This window comes from Triticum aestivum, chromosome 7A (assembly GCF_018294505.1).
Source record: "Triticum aestivum cultivar Chinese Spring chromosome 7A, IWGSC CS RefSeq v2.1, whole genome shotgun sequence".
In the NCBI taxonomy this organism is placed as follows: domain Eukaryota; kingdom Viridiplantae; phylum Streptophyta; class Magnoliopsida; order Poales; family Poaceae; genus Triticum; species Triticum aestivum.
Genome location: NC_057812.1, coordinates 375,218,961 through 375,235,793, shown reverse-complemented (window position 1 = coordinate 375,235,793; position 16,833 = coordinate 375,218,961). Strand labels below are relative to the sequence as shown.

Sequence of the window (16,833 nt, the reverse complement as noted above, 5' to 3'; positions counted from 1 at the left end):
CCCAGGTGTCCCATACCCATTGCAATAGCACACATCTAAATGCAACCGAGTGGTGAAAAGGCAAGGAGCCTGGGCACCCAGGTGTCCCAAACGGCCGTCCTAACGGCCTGTCCTATATATATATAGTGCGATGAGTGAAGAGAAACCACAAGGGTATTAGTCCGCAGTCGTCATATGCAACCCGTGTCAACTTCGTTCTCTGAAGATTAAATGGATTCTTAACAACGATGTGTAGCATCTAATGTTCTTGTATGAAATAGATTGTTGTAAATGGTGAATTGTGTCAACTTCGTTCTCAGAAGATTAAACAACGATGTGTAGCATCTAATGTTCCTGCATGAAATAGATTGTTGTAAATGGTGAATTGTTTCTAGGACAGATTCTTGCTCATGTAATCGAATATTCGTAAATCTGGGAGCAACATCAAACCTGTCCTGTTATTCAGAACCACCGTCTGTTGTCCCATTTGAAGCGCAAAGAGTGAATTTTTCTATCATGCACTATATCAGAGTATTCTGTTCATGAGGACAGTGGAACAAACCAGCATTCAAAACTGGAGTTAGGAGGATAAAAACAAATATACAAAAATAGAAGAATGAACTTCCTTTGTGTTGTAATGTCTACAAATACTATCAATGGTTTGTAATCAGTGTACATGAGAATACAGAGTACAGCATCACACGATCCTACTCTGGAGCTGGTAAATAATAGAGTTGGCAACCAGCGAAGGGAAATTCCTTGGGGAAAAAAAAGTTTCAGGAAAGGTGGACGAAGAAAAGACACTCTCATCATCAATCAAGAAAAGAGAAAGGTGGAGAGACTGACGATCAGAGAAAAGATAAAAAGGAAGAAATAAATAATTTACATGTTGCTATTCTAATATCTATTGTCCAGCTAACTTTGTGACTTCTGATTGGTCCTCCAGGTTCGCTACCTCGGATGAGCCTTCTAGTTTCTTCAAACCATCTTCACAGCAGTTGCTAATATCAAAGTTAGTCACAGATAACTTGGTGACTTCTGATTGGTCCTCCAGGTTCACTATCTGGGATGCGCCATCTAGTTTCTTCAAACCATCTTCACAGCAGTTGCTAATATCAAAGTTGGTCACAGATAACTTGGTGACTTCTGATTGGTCCTCCAGGTTCACTATCTGGGATGCGCCATCTAGTTTCTTCAAACCATCTTCGCAGTGTTGGCTAATATCCAAGTTGGTCACAGCTAACTTAGTGACTTCTGATTGGTCCTCCAGGTTCACTACCTCGGATGAGCCTTCTAGTTTCTTCAAACCTTCTTCGGAGTAGTTGCTGATATCAAAGTTGGTCACAGCATGAACACCACGGAGCTGAATTGCTGCTAGGTCATACGCTTCAGCTGCCTCCACTTCAGTTTCTGCCAACCAAGCACAATTCCTTATTCATTCACAATAAGTTTCAACTCACAGTGATTCTCTCACTCAAAATAGTTTTCAACACAAGGTTAATGCCATCAGTTACTAAAATCAGTACTCACCAAAGGTCCCAAGATAGATGTCTTTAGTGTCTCTACTCTCACCAATCCTACCAATACGTGCTTGCCATTTACCATCCTTTCGTCTGTTTAGTCCAAGTGAGTGGATAAAGTTAAAATTTGCTGTAGAACTGAACATGAAGAATTCTTAAGTTTTAATACAGCAGAAAATTTTCAGTTGCAAAAGGAAACAAGATGGATCAAAATCCTACAAATTTATTTCACCAGACTAGATAATTCTTTATATATATTCCTGAAGTATAGAATAGCACCTTGTTACACCCCTGTATGACGATGTTCCTCTTGAGAAACAACTACTCTGCCTGAAATAATCATAAGAACAGTTTGAAAAACTAGCACATAGGTTTTAAACCTGCAATATTCAACTATATAACAGACCTCCTTATGTAGGCCACAAATTCATCTTGATTCATGCTCTTCATGATCTCAATTTCTTTTGCATAATCAGAAATCTAGAGAACAATTAGAAGTTAATTCCATTTTCCTGTATAACAAGATGCCAGTTCCTCAAAATACACAAAACAACAAACACTTCATACATTGAAGTTTAGTTTGGTGGGTTGAGTTATGCCCCAATATTTCAGGGCTGCAAGGTCATGTGCCCTTGCAGCATTCTCTTCAGTAACATAGCTTCCTGTAATGCCAAAATGAAGATTAAATTGAGCTGTTTTTAAGTTCAATCAAAACTCACTCTATGATGGCAGACAGTATAAGTTACCCAAGTACACTGAAGAAGCACAATGGCAGCCAAAGGTAGAAACCGATCCCATGCAGAACATCCAAAGAAAAATAATCAGTTAGGGAGAGTGAAGATACTAAGTGCACAATTAAATGTTGCATTGTATAACAAAAAGCACTAGGATTCTCAAATGCCTAATCCCTACAGAAAGAAGAGAAACACTTAATAGAGACATTTGATAATACCCTTCTCCTCTTATTATTATGAAAGAAAAAAGGTGTACTCTATTGCGCTTGCACAAAATTTATCATCCTACATCAACCAAGGGTTTCAAGGTGTCATAGTAAGAAGGAATATCAATAAACAATTTACTGATCTAACAGAGATGTTGTTCCTGTATTCCCATACAAACATTCATTAATCCAGAGCAGCAATCATCCTATATTAGCATTACGACCTAGTCCGCTTTTAGTAACTCGAACTATGGTGCCACATATTATGATTTGTAAATTAGAAGACACAGTATGTGCATCCTGCAACTATCCCAGTGTTTCCATTCAAGTGCAAGTGATAACTGATCAGTGCCCTCTCAGCATTTCCAAGTTAAACCATAGATAGTTTCGTTGGGCTCTGAAAATCATTGAATGAGCAGGCTAGAGTGTGGACAGCAAAACTACGCACCATGCTTGCCCTTGCGCTTGCGCCCCTCAACCTGGCTGGTGTTGTCCCAGAGGTGTGCCTCGTACTTGCCGCTCCACTTGAGCCTGTCCCCAGCATACACACGAACACAAACAATCGAGTCAACAACACACAGGGACAGCCAGCCCTACCAATGAACAGTAACAACGTCCTGCCTAGCTTGCCCACCTCGTCACGCCGTGGTAGCGCGACGACCGGGGCGCCGCGCACTTGCGCATGGCCTCCGCCACCAGCTTCCCGCCGCCGGGGGCCGTCTTCCCCTTGTCGGCGACGGCGACGGCGGCAGGCTGCTCATCGAGCGCCGCGATCTCTACGCCTTCCCCCGCGGCGGTCGGGTTCTCCTGGCGAGGTGGAGAAGGGGGAGGGGGTGGGGCAGGGGTGGTGGTGATGGCTGTTGGGTCCGGGGAGTGGGGCTGGACGGTGGTGGCCATCGCCGCAGCGTTCGCGCGAATCTTCAAGTGGGTTATTATTACACGATTTGGGCGGAGAAACCCTAGCTAGCCCTACGAGGGGTGGAGGAAAGAGCCGGTGCGTGACTGCGTCGTTGTGTTTCCGCCCGATTCGCTTCGCTGCCTCTAGTCTAGGCTAAATAATCATCCGGCTTCTCATTAGCGCATGTTTACGAAGCCAATGCATTGCAACGAGGAATACACATTTAGTAGATATATAAATGTTAATATAATTTTTGGAGATATAAACCATATCACGAGGGAGGGTCTCCTTCTTGTGCCTTCCATGTCTGCTGCCATCCGATGATTTGCGCCCAGACAACCGCCGCGCGATTGGTAGGAACAGGATCTGCTCCACTACGATGTCGGCCGACGTGGTCTAGCCGAGTGAGCACCCCACCGTCTGCCTCCCCCCTCCACCTCACCTCCTGCTCCCGGATGCGGAGCGCCACCGGCAGGACACAACGTGATTCCTGCTGCAAATTCGGTCACGTGTTTTTAGGGGTAGTCGGCTGGCCACCACTCCAGCTCCGTCACGGAAAACAGCGAGCATGTTGTTCAGTTGTTGCACACCGTGGCCTAGAACATTCATGGTGCGTCACTATATTTTATTCGGTGCTGAAACATCTGATGCTATGAATTGAAATAGTCTAATATACAGATACGCATTAGAATTTAGTTGTTGGTCGTGGATTCATGGTCCTCCCACGTTTATTTCATTTTAGACATAGCAATTGAAGTATAAAAGAAACAAAAATATGTAGACTACGGTTGCTAAAACAAAACTGTTATGGGATTTACTTACTATACAAGTAAATGCTAAGTTAATGAAAAGAGAAGGTCGATGTGGTGCCTGTCTGACCAAATTTTTGGTTACATGTTCCACTAATATACAAGTAAGTTTTTAGTTCTTAAAGAAAAACTATTATGGGATTCAGTTACTACAAGTAAAATTTTAGTTACTATAAACATGACTGCTTTTTTGGTTGCCTGTCTGACTGAGAGATACACTCATTATAGTGAATTGGCAAGAAAAAGTTTTCAAGTACTGGTCATGAAGGTAGTTGTTGTTAGTGGTGGCTAAAACTCTTGGCTCCAAGAAACAAATGACGATTGCTGGATTTGCAGAATCTTTGTTGATCACTTCAAAGGTTTGATCAGTTATATACTTGCATCCTGAACTATATGATTTACAAATGGGAGTGTGGCTGTGTGATGACAGGTCTTCTCTATTATTTTATTTTTATTTTTCATGATTAGCAAAATCCTTACAACCGGTAGTCTAGGAAAGCTTTTGTCCTGTAATATCTACAATGCTGATTCTAGATTGCTTTGCAAAGAGTGCAATTGAGCATGGCTTAGGTGCTGATCTTGTTTGTCATTGATGCGCGCTAAATAGTAACTGAGCCTATTAAATTTTGAAGGATGCTGAAAACATGTGGACACATATATCTGCTATCTTATGCTATTGTTGGTATTTTGAGGCCTCACAATGTGGTTCATGTCCATCATAGAATGCTCTATGTGAATTTCTCGTGGATATAGAATGTTCAGTGATATAATCAAGTTTCTTGCTTGCGAAATATCATGTTTCTCGCTTTCTAAAATGAATCTTGGTGGTCTCAGAAGATTGTCACATGAATATCATCAATAATAGAGGCAATCTTCACATGAGAATATGTGTTGCTATGTTATACAGGCTTGTAGGCATTATGTAATTCTATATTGAAGTGCATATGAAACATGAACTTATTCCGTTGTCTAAATAAATGCTTTTGGCCATAATGTGATTAACAGAAATGACTACTGATTTGAAGTCGCATTATGTAATTCTATATTGAAGTGCATATGAAACATGAACTTATTCCATTGTCTAGATAAACGCTTTTGGCCATAATGTGATTGACAGAAATGACTATCGATTTGAAGTCATGGTGTCAATATTGCACTTTCAGTCTACAGTGCCAACTGCATCTGCTAGACATATCCATGCACTCTCCTTACTTTGCTGAATCTGTGCACTAAGAGAATTTCAATATCTTGTGTCACCCAATGCGAAGATCTCGATTGTGTAAACTTATTATTTCTAAGCTCCCTATGTTACAGAAAGGAGAAACAAGATTATTAATTATATGTTGGATAAGATTGTTGGTATTCTATTCTGTGGTCCTTTTCTTTTGTCAGATTATATTATGCAGACTTACATGGTACACAGATTGTCATTGCCTAGCATTAACTACTAACTACTACTACTACTTAGATACTGATCTGTATGCGTGCCCTTTTATGATACATCTTTCAAAATACTAATTAATAATTGCAGATGAATTGTAATGGTAAAGGGAATAAGTCTATCTATTTTAAATGGCTTGTGTTCTGTATGGGTTAGTAGGCACTTGGCACAACCAGAGCACGCACAAGCATCCTTCTGATTTTTTTAATTAGGCCTCAGAAGTAGCAGACAACAGTTACAATCGGTGATGGTAGCATCATTGTCTACTATCAAGTACATTTAATCTCAGTTACTCATAAGCTTAATATGTTGTAAGTACTCTACAATCTGCACGGGGATGCCCACAATCACAAAAATTTATTAATATCTCACAAATTTGCAGATTTTATTTCAAATACTTGTAGGATTGATTTTCACAGAATTTGCTGTGCACATGGCCAAACATGCTAATTTTGCACCTTTAGTACCATAAGTATCAAGTGCAGTTAATCTTAGTTGCTCGGATGCTTAATATGTTGTTATGGTGATGTAGATTGAAGGAGGTCATCACTGTGAACAATGGAAACATTCTTGTGATCAAGGACAATGAGCCAACGGCAAGATGGTTGACGCTCAACACCGTTGGAGACGAGGAAATTGTAGTTCCGCGGACTGCTTTGCTACCGCAGTAGTTGCTGCTGCAGTGCGGGCTATGCTTAAGAGAGAAAGTAAAGGAGATTCATTCAGGGTGAAATATTGTGATAGAGGCAAAGGTGTCCCATCTTTCGATGAGATGGTGGCTATCGTTTTAGAGGAAGTCGACTTTGACGATCCGACTACGAACGTGCGAGGACGTCGCGCCTTAGCAATCGCTAAACCAACTTCAAGGGGTTATTGACCACGCCGGAGCACGATCGACCTGACCACGAGGGCCTATTTCCTGCGAGCAAACGAAGAACAAGCAAGAAACTGAGATTGCAATCTAGATATTGCGAATATAAGATGAAAGCTTTATTGATCAAGGTGGGGTTCTGTGACGTCTTGGTCTGGTCGCTGGACACAAACGAAGTACGCGAAGTTGCAGCTATGACGAACTTTTAATCTAAACAAAACCCAAAGTCTAAACGATGCCCTAAGGGTTGTATATACGGAGGAAGAGGGGGGGTTTCGTGGCCCTTGGAGGAGGGGTCTGAAACCAACCCTAAATCTTGTTTCCCCACACATACGGACTCTAAAAACAGCCTATACTTAAGTATTTCGAAAATACATGGGCCTGGCCCAATAATAAGGTGACGCCGCACCTAAAATAGCCTCTAGACAAAATTTATGAAGTGGCATCTTGTATATTTCGTCCAAGGCTTCATGCACTCCTTATGGTGGCTTCAAAGTCCTGAAATCATCACTTATAACTCCGTTCTTGATCCCCTTGCGCATGCCATCATCTCCATGCTTGAACTTGCTCCAAGGTTCATCTTTCTTGTCCAAGCTAGGCCCTTCATTTGTAAGCAAAACAAATGTATCCAATTTAGGCAGCATCATATTCTCATGAACATTAGAATCGTTACCAAGAAACGAAAGTACCTGATAATTCAATTGGCGTGCGCGAGCTCTAGTAATTGGTCCAGTATGTATAGCAGCAGGGGCTGTGGGTGTAACAATGGTATTGATGTCCTCATCATCCTCCCCTTCTTGAAATGAAGTCGTCCTCGACGAAAGTTCATCGTCCTCACCCAAATAAGGCTTCAAATCTGCAATGTTAAAAGTGGGACTAACCCCAAAATCTGCAGGCAGCTCAAGTTTATATGCATTATCATTTATTTTCTCTAACACCTTAAAAGGACCATCAGCACGTGGCATTAGCTTTGATTTGCGCAAATTAGGAAATCTATCCTTACGCAAATGTAACCAAAGAAGATCTCCAGGTGCAAACACAACATGTTTTCTACTCTTATCTCCAGCAAGTTTATATTTAGCATTCATACGCTCAATGTTTTCCTTAGTTAACTCATGCATTTTTAAAATCAATTCAGCACGTTCTTTAGCATCAAAATTAACCTTCTCCCAAGATGGAAGAGGCAACAAATCAATAGGTGCACGAGGTAGGAAACCATACACAATTTCAAAAGGGCACATCTTAGTAGTAGAATGCAATGAACGATTATAAGCAAATTCAATATGAGGCAAGCATTCTTCCCATATTTTCTTGTTATTCTTCAAAACATCCCTAAGCATAGTAGACAATGTTCTATTGACTACTTCAGTTTGTCCATCAGTTTGGGGGTGACAAGTAGTACTAAAAAACAGTTTAGTCCCCAACTTAACCCATAAACATCTCCAAAAGTGGCTAAAAATTTAGTATCACGATCTGAAACAATAGTATTTGGCACATCATGTAAGCGAATAATTTCACGAAAGAACAAATCAACAACATTAACAGCATCATCGCTTTTATGACATGGTATAAAGTGTGCCATTTTCGAGAACCTATCCACGACAACAAAAATGCTATCCCTCCCCTTCTTTATTCGAGGTAAACCTAAAACAAAGTCCATAGATATATCCTCCCAAGGAACACTAGGTACAGGCAAAGGCATATATAAACCATGAGGATTGAGTCGTGACTTAGCTTTTTGACATGTAGTGCAGCGAGCAACAAAACGCTCAACATCCCGTCTCATCTTTGGCCAAAAGAAATGTGTAGCAAGTATATCCTCCGTCTTCTTGACGCCAAAGTGTCCCATTAATCCTCCTCCATGCGCCTCCTGCAACAACAAAAGACAAACAGAGCTAGCTGGAATGCATAGCTTGTTAGCACGAAACACAAATCCATCGTTAAGAACGAACTTGTTCCAAGTTCTCCCTTCCTTACAATTCTGCAATACATCTTTAAATTCAGCATCATGCACATATTGATCTTTGATGGTCTCCAAACAAAATATTCTAAAGTCAAGTTGTGAAAGCATAGTATAACAACGAGACAAAGCATCAACAATAACATTTTCTTTACCCTTCTTGTGTTTAATGACATAAGGGAAAGTCTCAATGAATTCAACCCACTTAGCATGTCTACGGTTCAGTTTTGCTTGACTTTTAATGTGTTTCAAAGATTCATGATCAGAATGTATAACAAATTCTTTGGGCCATAAATAATGTTGCCATGTTTCTAAGGTCCAAACAAGAGCATATAATTCTTTATCATAAGTAGAATAGTTCAGACTAGGCCCACTCAATTTTTCAGAAAAGTATGCAACAAGTTTGCCATCTTGTAATAACACACCTCCTAATCCAATTCCACTAGCATCACATTCAAGCTCAAAAGTCTTATTAAAATCAGGAAGTTGGAGTAAAGGAGCATGTGTCAAATTATCTGAACATGGTTCCTTCCCCTGCCATCTGGGAAAACAAGCTCCAGTTCATTGGAGTTGCAAGTATCCATAACCTTGCGCGCAAGGCGTCTGTTGAACTCTGCATCCACTTCCTCCTCGGCAGCACGTCGTGCCATCTGCCTGCGCCTGCGCCTCCTCCTCCTCCTCTGCTCCGCTGCTACAGCCCTCACATCGACGGCTTCCCCCTCCTCCTCTGTGACCTCTCCCAGCTCAGGATCCATCTAGCTTTTCTTTTGGTTGCAGCTGGTGGAACGAAAGTGACAGAGCGCTCGGGCTTTATATTCAAAGTGCAGAGATATGGGTAGGTAGCCAGTACAAAATACTTGCTCCGATGTCAATGCACAGTAATACAAGCTTTGACACGGAGCAGTCCAACTACACATACGGCAGCAATTCAAAACAACACTGAAAAACATGCAACTTAATTACACAATTTGACCAGATTACAAGAAATCGTAGGCTACAGTCAGCCACCAAACACCACCTCCGCCAACGACCAAATCACATGGGAATCCGGGGTAGAAACAACTCAAGAAGCAAAGTTGACAACAAAAATCTAATCAGACAATCCTCAACTATCTTCCTGCAACGCCAATTCAAAAATAAAACATCAGAAAAAGAAGAACACATTTCCATGGCGGCGATGGCCAACCACCAAGAACACCAAAACTTCTAATCAGAAATTACAGTCAAATAATCTCAAAAAACTCTCACCCACAGATCATTCTCACATCCAAAACAACAAACCGGACATAAAATTGAGGCATACGAACATGAGATAAACACCAACGCCCAAAACACGTCCGCCGCCAAATGCCCACGCCGTCACTTCCGGTGACTCCAGATCGCAAAACACAACCAAGTGAGTGTGCGCACGTACGGAACCCCTTACATGTCTCCTCTGACAATAAATGGCCCGCAGCACCGCGCCAGAGAACGCCCAGAAGCTCCATGTTGCATCCCCTGTTTCCGCCGTCGTACACGCTGGAAGATAAGTTCAAGTAGAAAACCGCGTCAGTCCAACCTGCAAACCGTGTCCGTTCAAGTAGGGTAACGGAATATATAGTAACCCTATATATATATATATATATATATATATATATATATATATATATATATATATATATATAAGCCTGAGCGCATTATAATTAGCATGCGCTCTGGTTGCTTGCCCCAATCGACTCAACTAGTCATCCGTTAATTAGATGAAACATGCCCACCACTTTCACCGAATGGGAACTCTGTAACGGAATATAGTAATGGATCTCGACTTCGCACCTACAAATTGCACCGTAATGAGTTATGGGAACACGATAATGGATCCTAGAAGTTTGCAATGGATGCAACATTGGAACGAAGTCACGTAATTAGTGTAGGGTACATGATAATGAAATGATTTATATTATGAGACTTATTTTGTGTGAAAGTAATTATACCAAAAAAGGTTAGTATTAATCCAAAAATATTTTTATGGGTACTTAGGTCGTAGCTAGTTATGCTGTGATTGGGTCTTTCTAATTTTACATTTCTTTCATTTACATCTTGGTTTTATTTTAGTTGCTAAAATAATTGATTTATACCAAATAGTAATGCTATTACTGAGGCCCTGGCGTAAGTATAAATTGGCAAGAAGGAAGGTGTAACACCATAAACCCTCTATAGTAAAGCAATTACTATGCTCTAGTGACTGTAGTAATTAGCAAATAGGAAATGCTCTATAGTAAGGCTCTAGTGGCTAGTAGTAATAATTAGCATGCAGAAAACTTTTTATAGTAAGGTTGGTCATAGTGGAGAGAAACTTATACTAGTGTCATGCATATGACACTAGTCTAAGTTACTACCTTCATACTACAAAGTAACATAGTAGTAGTGTCATAGATGGTTTCATTATTTAGTTTGTAGACTCATCTCCGCTTGGGGAGCGCTATGTCACACTATGTTACTAGCTAAGTTACTCTAAACACATCTCTCTTTATTAAATACACACCACATAAGCAAATTTATCTTGAAATGCGCTATGTTACAGCTAAGTTACTCCCACTATGATCGTCCTTTGAATCTTTCCAAAATAAAATATATACATTAATAGAGACGACATGCTTGATATACCCAAGGTACGGTAGATGGAAATTATATACCAAAGAAATATACATCCCAAAAATGATATACCCAAGGTACGATAAAGAGAAATGATATACTAAGAAATATTTCTCCCCAAAATTATATGCGCCAAGATTATAATTAAAGTGTGACATACTCCAAAATTACATAGCCAAAATCGATATACCCAAGAAATATTTGTGAGTATGGAACATTCGTTCCACTTCATATGTAGGTTCGCATCCAGGACATTATACGTGCATATATGATACCTTCGAACGTTATATTCTACATTGGGTCAAGTTTCCATATGGTGCATATTAAGTTCGAAGGTATCATATATGCACGTATAATGTCCTGGGTGCGAACATTGTATAACGTCCATATGGAGAGAGAGAGAGAAATCAGCAATAAATGCCTCTTGATTTATATTCTGCATTGGGTCAAGTTTCCATATGGACGTTATATTCTATCCCGACACAAAAATGGACATTGTATGTTAGTTATTGTATAGGCATTTTTTGTATGATATATTTATCGTAGGTATCACATACTCTCCACTATGTATAAAAAACTGATGGAGATACATGAATAGGTTGGGCTCGATGAAAAAAACATTACCCACATACGTATGGTCTCATACCGTGGGTACATGATACCTTATAATTTTCTTAAAAGTCTCAAACATCTGTGGGTATATGATACCTTCTTTACATTGAGTGCAAGTTTCCATATGGACATTATATTCTATCCCTACAAAAAATGGACGTTATATCCTAATTACTAGATAGCTATGTTTTTGTATGATATATGTATCGTACGTATCACATACTCTCCACTATGTATAAAGAACTGATGTGTATATCATTTTTTTATTCTGTGTGTTGTTTAGTAATTTCTAGGCATGTCGATAGTTTTGCTAGTTTGTTGGTTATGTCAATCTTTATATATTTTAAATATGGCAACTGTTTATTCTTTTGCGGTATATTATTGCTAGGTATGTCACATATAATGGGTATATATTTTCTGGAATATGGTCCATGGGTATGTCACACTTATTAACTCTTATAATGTAAAATGCATTGGATATGACATACCCACAATATTTAAAAAATATTTTTGGGGTTCGATTCCTTGGAGTGCTTTTCTAAAGTGAAAAAGAACACATTGCATTTTTGTACCATAGTTTTCTAATAGCTATCAGGTAATAAAAGCAGGAAAATGTTTCAGCCACAATACAACTGTGGGTAAGTGAAATTTATGAATATGCTTGAGATATTTGGTCTAATATGTGAGCTATGAATTATTCTCCTTGAACACATTACTACCATTTGTTTAAATTAGATTATACTGGAAAAAATACGTCCCATATACCTCCTATTAATACACGCATGAAAAAATATCTCCATATACCTAAGAACATGAATGTATACAAATCAAGAGGCATTTATTGCTGATTTCTCTCTCTCTCTCTCCTATTTCTATTAGTGACTCCAAATATGCAACATTGCCATGCAGGTTATTCTCTTTCCTTTTTTCTACTACAGAATTGTTCCCATGCATGATGCGCATGAGCCTTATTTATGGTATCCAATTAGCGACTAATGCATTAATACACTACACATACCCATTGCAATAGCACACATCTAAATGCAACCGAGTGGTGGAAAGGCAAGGAGCCTGGGCACCCAGGTGTCCCATACCCATTGCAATAGCACACATCTAAATGCAACCGAGTGGTGAAAAGGCAAGGAGCCTGGGCACCCAGGTGTCCCAAACGGCCGTCCTAACGGCCTGTCCTATATATATATAGTGCGATGAGTGAAGAGAAACCACAAGGGTATTAGTCCGCAGTCGTCATATGCAACCCGTGTCAACTTCGTTCTCTGAAGATTAAATGGATTCTTAACAACGATGTGTAGCATCTAATGTTCTTGTATGAAATAGATTGTTGTAAATGGTGAATTGTGTCAACTTCGTTCTCAGAAGATTAAACAACGATGTGTAGCATCTAATGTTCCTGCATGAAATAGATTGTTGTAAATGGTGAATTGTTTCTAGGACAGATTCTTGCTCATGTAATCGAATATTCGTAAATCTGGGAGCAACATCAAACCTGTCCTGTTATTCAGAACCACCGTCTGTTGTCCCATTTGAAGCGCAAAGAGTGAATTTTTCTATCATGCACTATATCAGAGTATTCTGTTCATGAGGACAGTGGAACAAACCAGCATTCAAAACTGGAGTTAGGAGGATAAAAACAAATATACAAAAATAGAAGAATGAACTTCCTTTGTGTTGTAATGTCTACAAATACTATCAATGGTTTGTAATCAGTGTACATGAGAATACAGAGTACAGCATCACACGATCCTACTCTGGAGCTGGTAAATAATAGAGTTGGCAACCAGCGAAGGGAAATTCCTTGGGGAAAAAAAAGTTTCAGGAAAGGTGGACGAAGAAAAGACACTCTCATCATCAATCAAGAAAAGAGAAAGGTGGAGAGACTGACGATCAGAGAAAAGATAAAAAGGAAGAAATAAATAATTTACATGTTGCTATTCTAATATCTATTGTCCAGCTAACTTTGTGACTTCTGATTGGTCCTCCAGGTTCGCTACCTCGGATGAGCCTTCTAGTTTCTTCAAACCATCTTCACAGCAGTTGCTAATATCAAAGTTAGTCACAGATAACTTGGTGACTTCTGATTGGTCCTCCAGGTTCACTATCTGGGATGCGCCATCTAGTTTCTTCAAACCATCTTCACAGCAGTTGCTAATATCAAAGTTGGTCACAGATAACTTGGTGACTTCTGATTGGTCCTCCAGGTTCACTATCTGGGATGCGCCATCTAGTTTCTTCAAACCATCTTCGCAGTGTTGGCTAATATCCAAGTTGGTCACAGCTAACTTAGTGACTTCTGATTGGTCCTCCAGGTTCACTACCTCGGATGAGCCTTCTAGTTTCTTCAAACCTTCTTCGGAGTAGTTGCTGATATCAAAGTTGGTCACAGCATGAACACCACGGAGCTGAATTGCTGCTAGGTCATACGCTTCAGCTGCCTCCACTTCAGTTTCTGCCAACCAAGCACAATTCCTTATTCATTCACAATAAGTTTCAACTCACAGTGATTCTCTCACTCAAAATAGTTTTCAACACAAGGTTAATGCCATCAGTTACTAAAATCAGTACTCACCAAAGGTCCCAAGATAGATGTCTTTAGTGTCTCTACTCTCACCAATCCTACCAATACGTGCTTGCCATTTACCATCCTTTCGTCTGTTTAGTCCAAGTGAGTGGATAAAGTTAAAATTTGCTGTAGAACTGAACATGAAGAATTCTTAAGTTTTAATACAGCAGAAAATTTTCAGTTGCAAAAGGAAACAAGATGGATCAAAATCCTACAAATTTATTTCACCAGACTAGATAATTCTTTATATATATTCCTGAAGTATAGAATAGCACCTTGTTACACCCCTGTATGACGATGTTCCTCTTGAGAAACAACTACTCTGCCTGAAATAATCATAAGAACAGTTTGAAAAACTAGCACATAGGTTTTAAACCTGCAATATTCAACTATATAACAGACCTCCTTATGTAGGCCACAAATTCATCTTGATTCATGCTCTTCATGATCTCAATTTCTTTTGCATAATCAGAAATCTAGAGAACAATTAGAAGTTAATTCCATTTTCCTGTATAACAAGATGCCAGTTCCTCAAAATACACAAAACAACAAACACTTCATACATTGAAGTTTAGTTTGGTGGGTTGAGTTATGCCCCAATATTTCAGGGCTGCAAGGTCATGTGCCCTTGCAGCATTCTCTTCAGTAACATAGCTTCCTGTAATGCCAAAATGAAGATTAAATTGAGCTGTTTTTAAGTTCAATCAAAACTCACTCTATGATGGCAGACAGTATAAGTTACCCAAGTACACTGAAGAAGCACAATGGCAGCCAAAGGTAGAAACCGATCCCATGCAGAACATCCAAAGAAAAATAATCAGTTAGGGAGAGTGAAGATACTAAGTGCACAATTAAATGTTGCATTGTATAACAAAAAGCACTAGGATTCTCAAATGCCTAATCCCTACAGAAAGAAGAGAAACACTTAATAGAGACATTTGATAATACCCTTCTCCTCTTATTATTATGAAAGAAAAAAGGTGTACTCTATTGCGCTTGCACAAAATTTATCATCCTACATCAACCAAGGGTTTCAAGGTGTCATAGTAAGAAGGAATATCAATAAACAATTTACTGATCTAACAGAGATGTTGTTCCTGTATTCCCATACAAACATTCATTAATCCAGAGCAGCAATCATCCTATATTAGCATTACGACCTAGTCCGCTTTTAGTAACTCGAACTATGGTGCCACATATTATGATTTGTAAATTAGAAGACACAGTATGTGCATCCTGCAACTATCCCAGTGTTTCCATTCAAGTGCAAGTGATAACTGATCAGTGCCCTCTCAGCATTTCCAAGTTAAACCATAGATAGTTTCGTTGGGCTCTGAAAATCATTGAATGAGCAGGCTAGAGTGTGGACAGCAAAACTACGCACCATGCTTGCCCTTGCGCTTGCGCCCCTCAACCTGGCTGGTGTTGTCCCAGAGGTGTGCCTCGTACTTGCCGCTCCACTTGAGCCTGTCCCCAGCATACACACGAACACAAACAATCGAGTCAACAACACACAGGGACAGCCAGCCCTACCAATGAACAGTAACAACGTCCTGCCTAGCTTGCCCACCTCGTCACGCCGTGGTAGCGCGACGACCGGGGCGCCGCGCACTTGCGCATGGCCTCCGCCACCAGCTTCCCGCCGCCGGGGGCCGTCTTCCCCTTGTCGGCGACGGCGACGGCGGCAGGCTGCTCATCGAGCGCCGCGATCTCTACGCCTTCCCCCGCGGCGGTCGGGTTCTCCTGGCGAGGTGGAGAAGGGGGAGGGGGTGGGGCAGGGGTGGTGGTGATGGCTGTTGGGTCCGGGGAGTGGGGCTGGACGGTGGTGGCCATCGCCGCAGCGTTCGCGCGAATCTTCAAGTGGGTTATTATTACACGATTTGGGCGGAGAAACCCTAGCTAGCCCTACGAGGGGTGGAGGAAAGAGCCGGTGCGTGACTGCGTCGTTGTGTTTCCGCCCGATTCGCTTCGCTGCCTCTAGTCTAGGCTAAATAATCATCCGGCTTCTCATTAGCGCATGTTTACGAAGCCAATGCATTGCAACGAGGAATACACATTTAGTAGATATATAAATGTTAATATAATTTTTGGAGATATAAACCATATCACGAGGGAGGGTCTCCTTCTTGTGCCTTCCATGTCTGCTGCCATCCGATGATTTGCGCCCAGACAACCGCCGCGCGATTGGTAGGAACAGGATCTGCTCCACTACGATGTCGGCCGACGTGGTCTAGCCGAGTGAGCACCCCACCGTCTGCCTCCCCCCTCCACCTCACCTCCTGCTCCCGGATGCGGAGCGCCACCGGCAGGACACAACGTGATTCCTGCTGCAAATTCGGTCACGTGTTTTTAGGGGTAGTCGGCTGGCCACCACTCCAGCTCCGTCACGGAAAACAGCGAGCATGTTGTTCAGTTGTTGCACACCGTGGCCTAGAACATTCATGGTGCGTCACTATATTTTATTCGGTGCTGAAACATCTGATGCTATGAATTGAAATAGTCTAATATACAGATACGCATTAGAATTTAGTTGTTGGTCGTGGATTCATGGTCCTCCCACGTTTATTTCATTTTAGACATAGCAATTGAAG

General features: G+C 40.8%; 2 protein-coding genes across 3 annotated transcripts; both read right to left on the bottom strand.

The window, feature by feature from the left end:
- Positions 1 to 568: 568 nt before the first annotated feature.
- On the bottom strand, positions 569 to 3,462 carry LOC123155012 (AP2-like ethylene-responsive transcription factor PLT2). Its single transcript, XM_044573593.1, has 8 exons — positions 3,074 to 3,462; positions 2,888 to 2,970; positions 2,246 to 2,254; positions 2,067 to 2,161; positions 1,906 to 1,979; positions 1,779 to 1,829; positions 1,510 to 1,592; positions 569 to 1,389 (listed from the first exon to the last, which is right to left on the bottom strand). Exons 1-8 carry the CDS (start codon positions 3,334 to 3,336, stop codon positions 884 to 886), a joined length of 1,164 nt encoding a protein of 387 aa, XP_044429528.1. The 5' UTR covers positions 3,337 to 3,462; the 3' UTR covers positions 569 to 883.
- Positions 3,463 to 13,307: 9,845 nt separating this feature from the next.
- LOC123155011 (AP2-like ethylene-responsive transcription factor PLT2) lies at positions 13,308 to 16,203 on the bottom strand. Of its 2 annotated transcripts, none has more exons than XM_044573591.1 (8): positions 15,813 to 16,203; positions 15,627 to 15,709; positions 14,985 to 14,993; positions 14,806 to 14,900; positions 14,645 to 14,718; positions 14,518 to 14,568; positions 14,249 to 14,376; positions 13,308 to 14,128 (listed from the first exon to the last, which is right to left on the bottom strand). In XM_044573591.1, exons 1-8 carry the CDS (start codon positions 16,073 to 16,075, stop codon positions 13,623 to 13,625), a joined length of 1,209 nt encoding a protein of 402 aa, XP_044429526.1. In that variant the 5' UTR covers positions 16,076 to 16,203; the 3' UTR covers positions 13,308 to 13,622. The 2 variants fall into 2 exon arrangements, with proteins under 2 accessions (XP_044429526.1, XP_044429527.1); XM_044573592.1 differs by having other exon boundaries at positions 14,249 to 14,331; positions 15,813 to 16,201.
- Between the last annotated feature and the right edge of the window lie 630 nt (positions 16,204 to 16,833).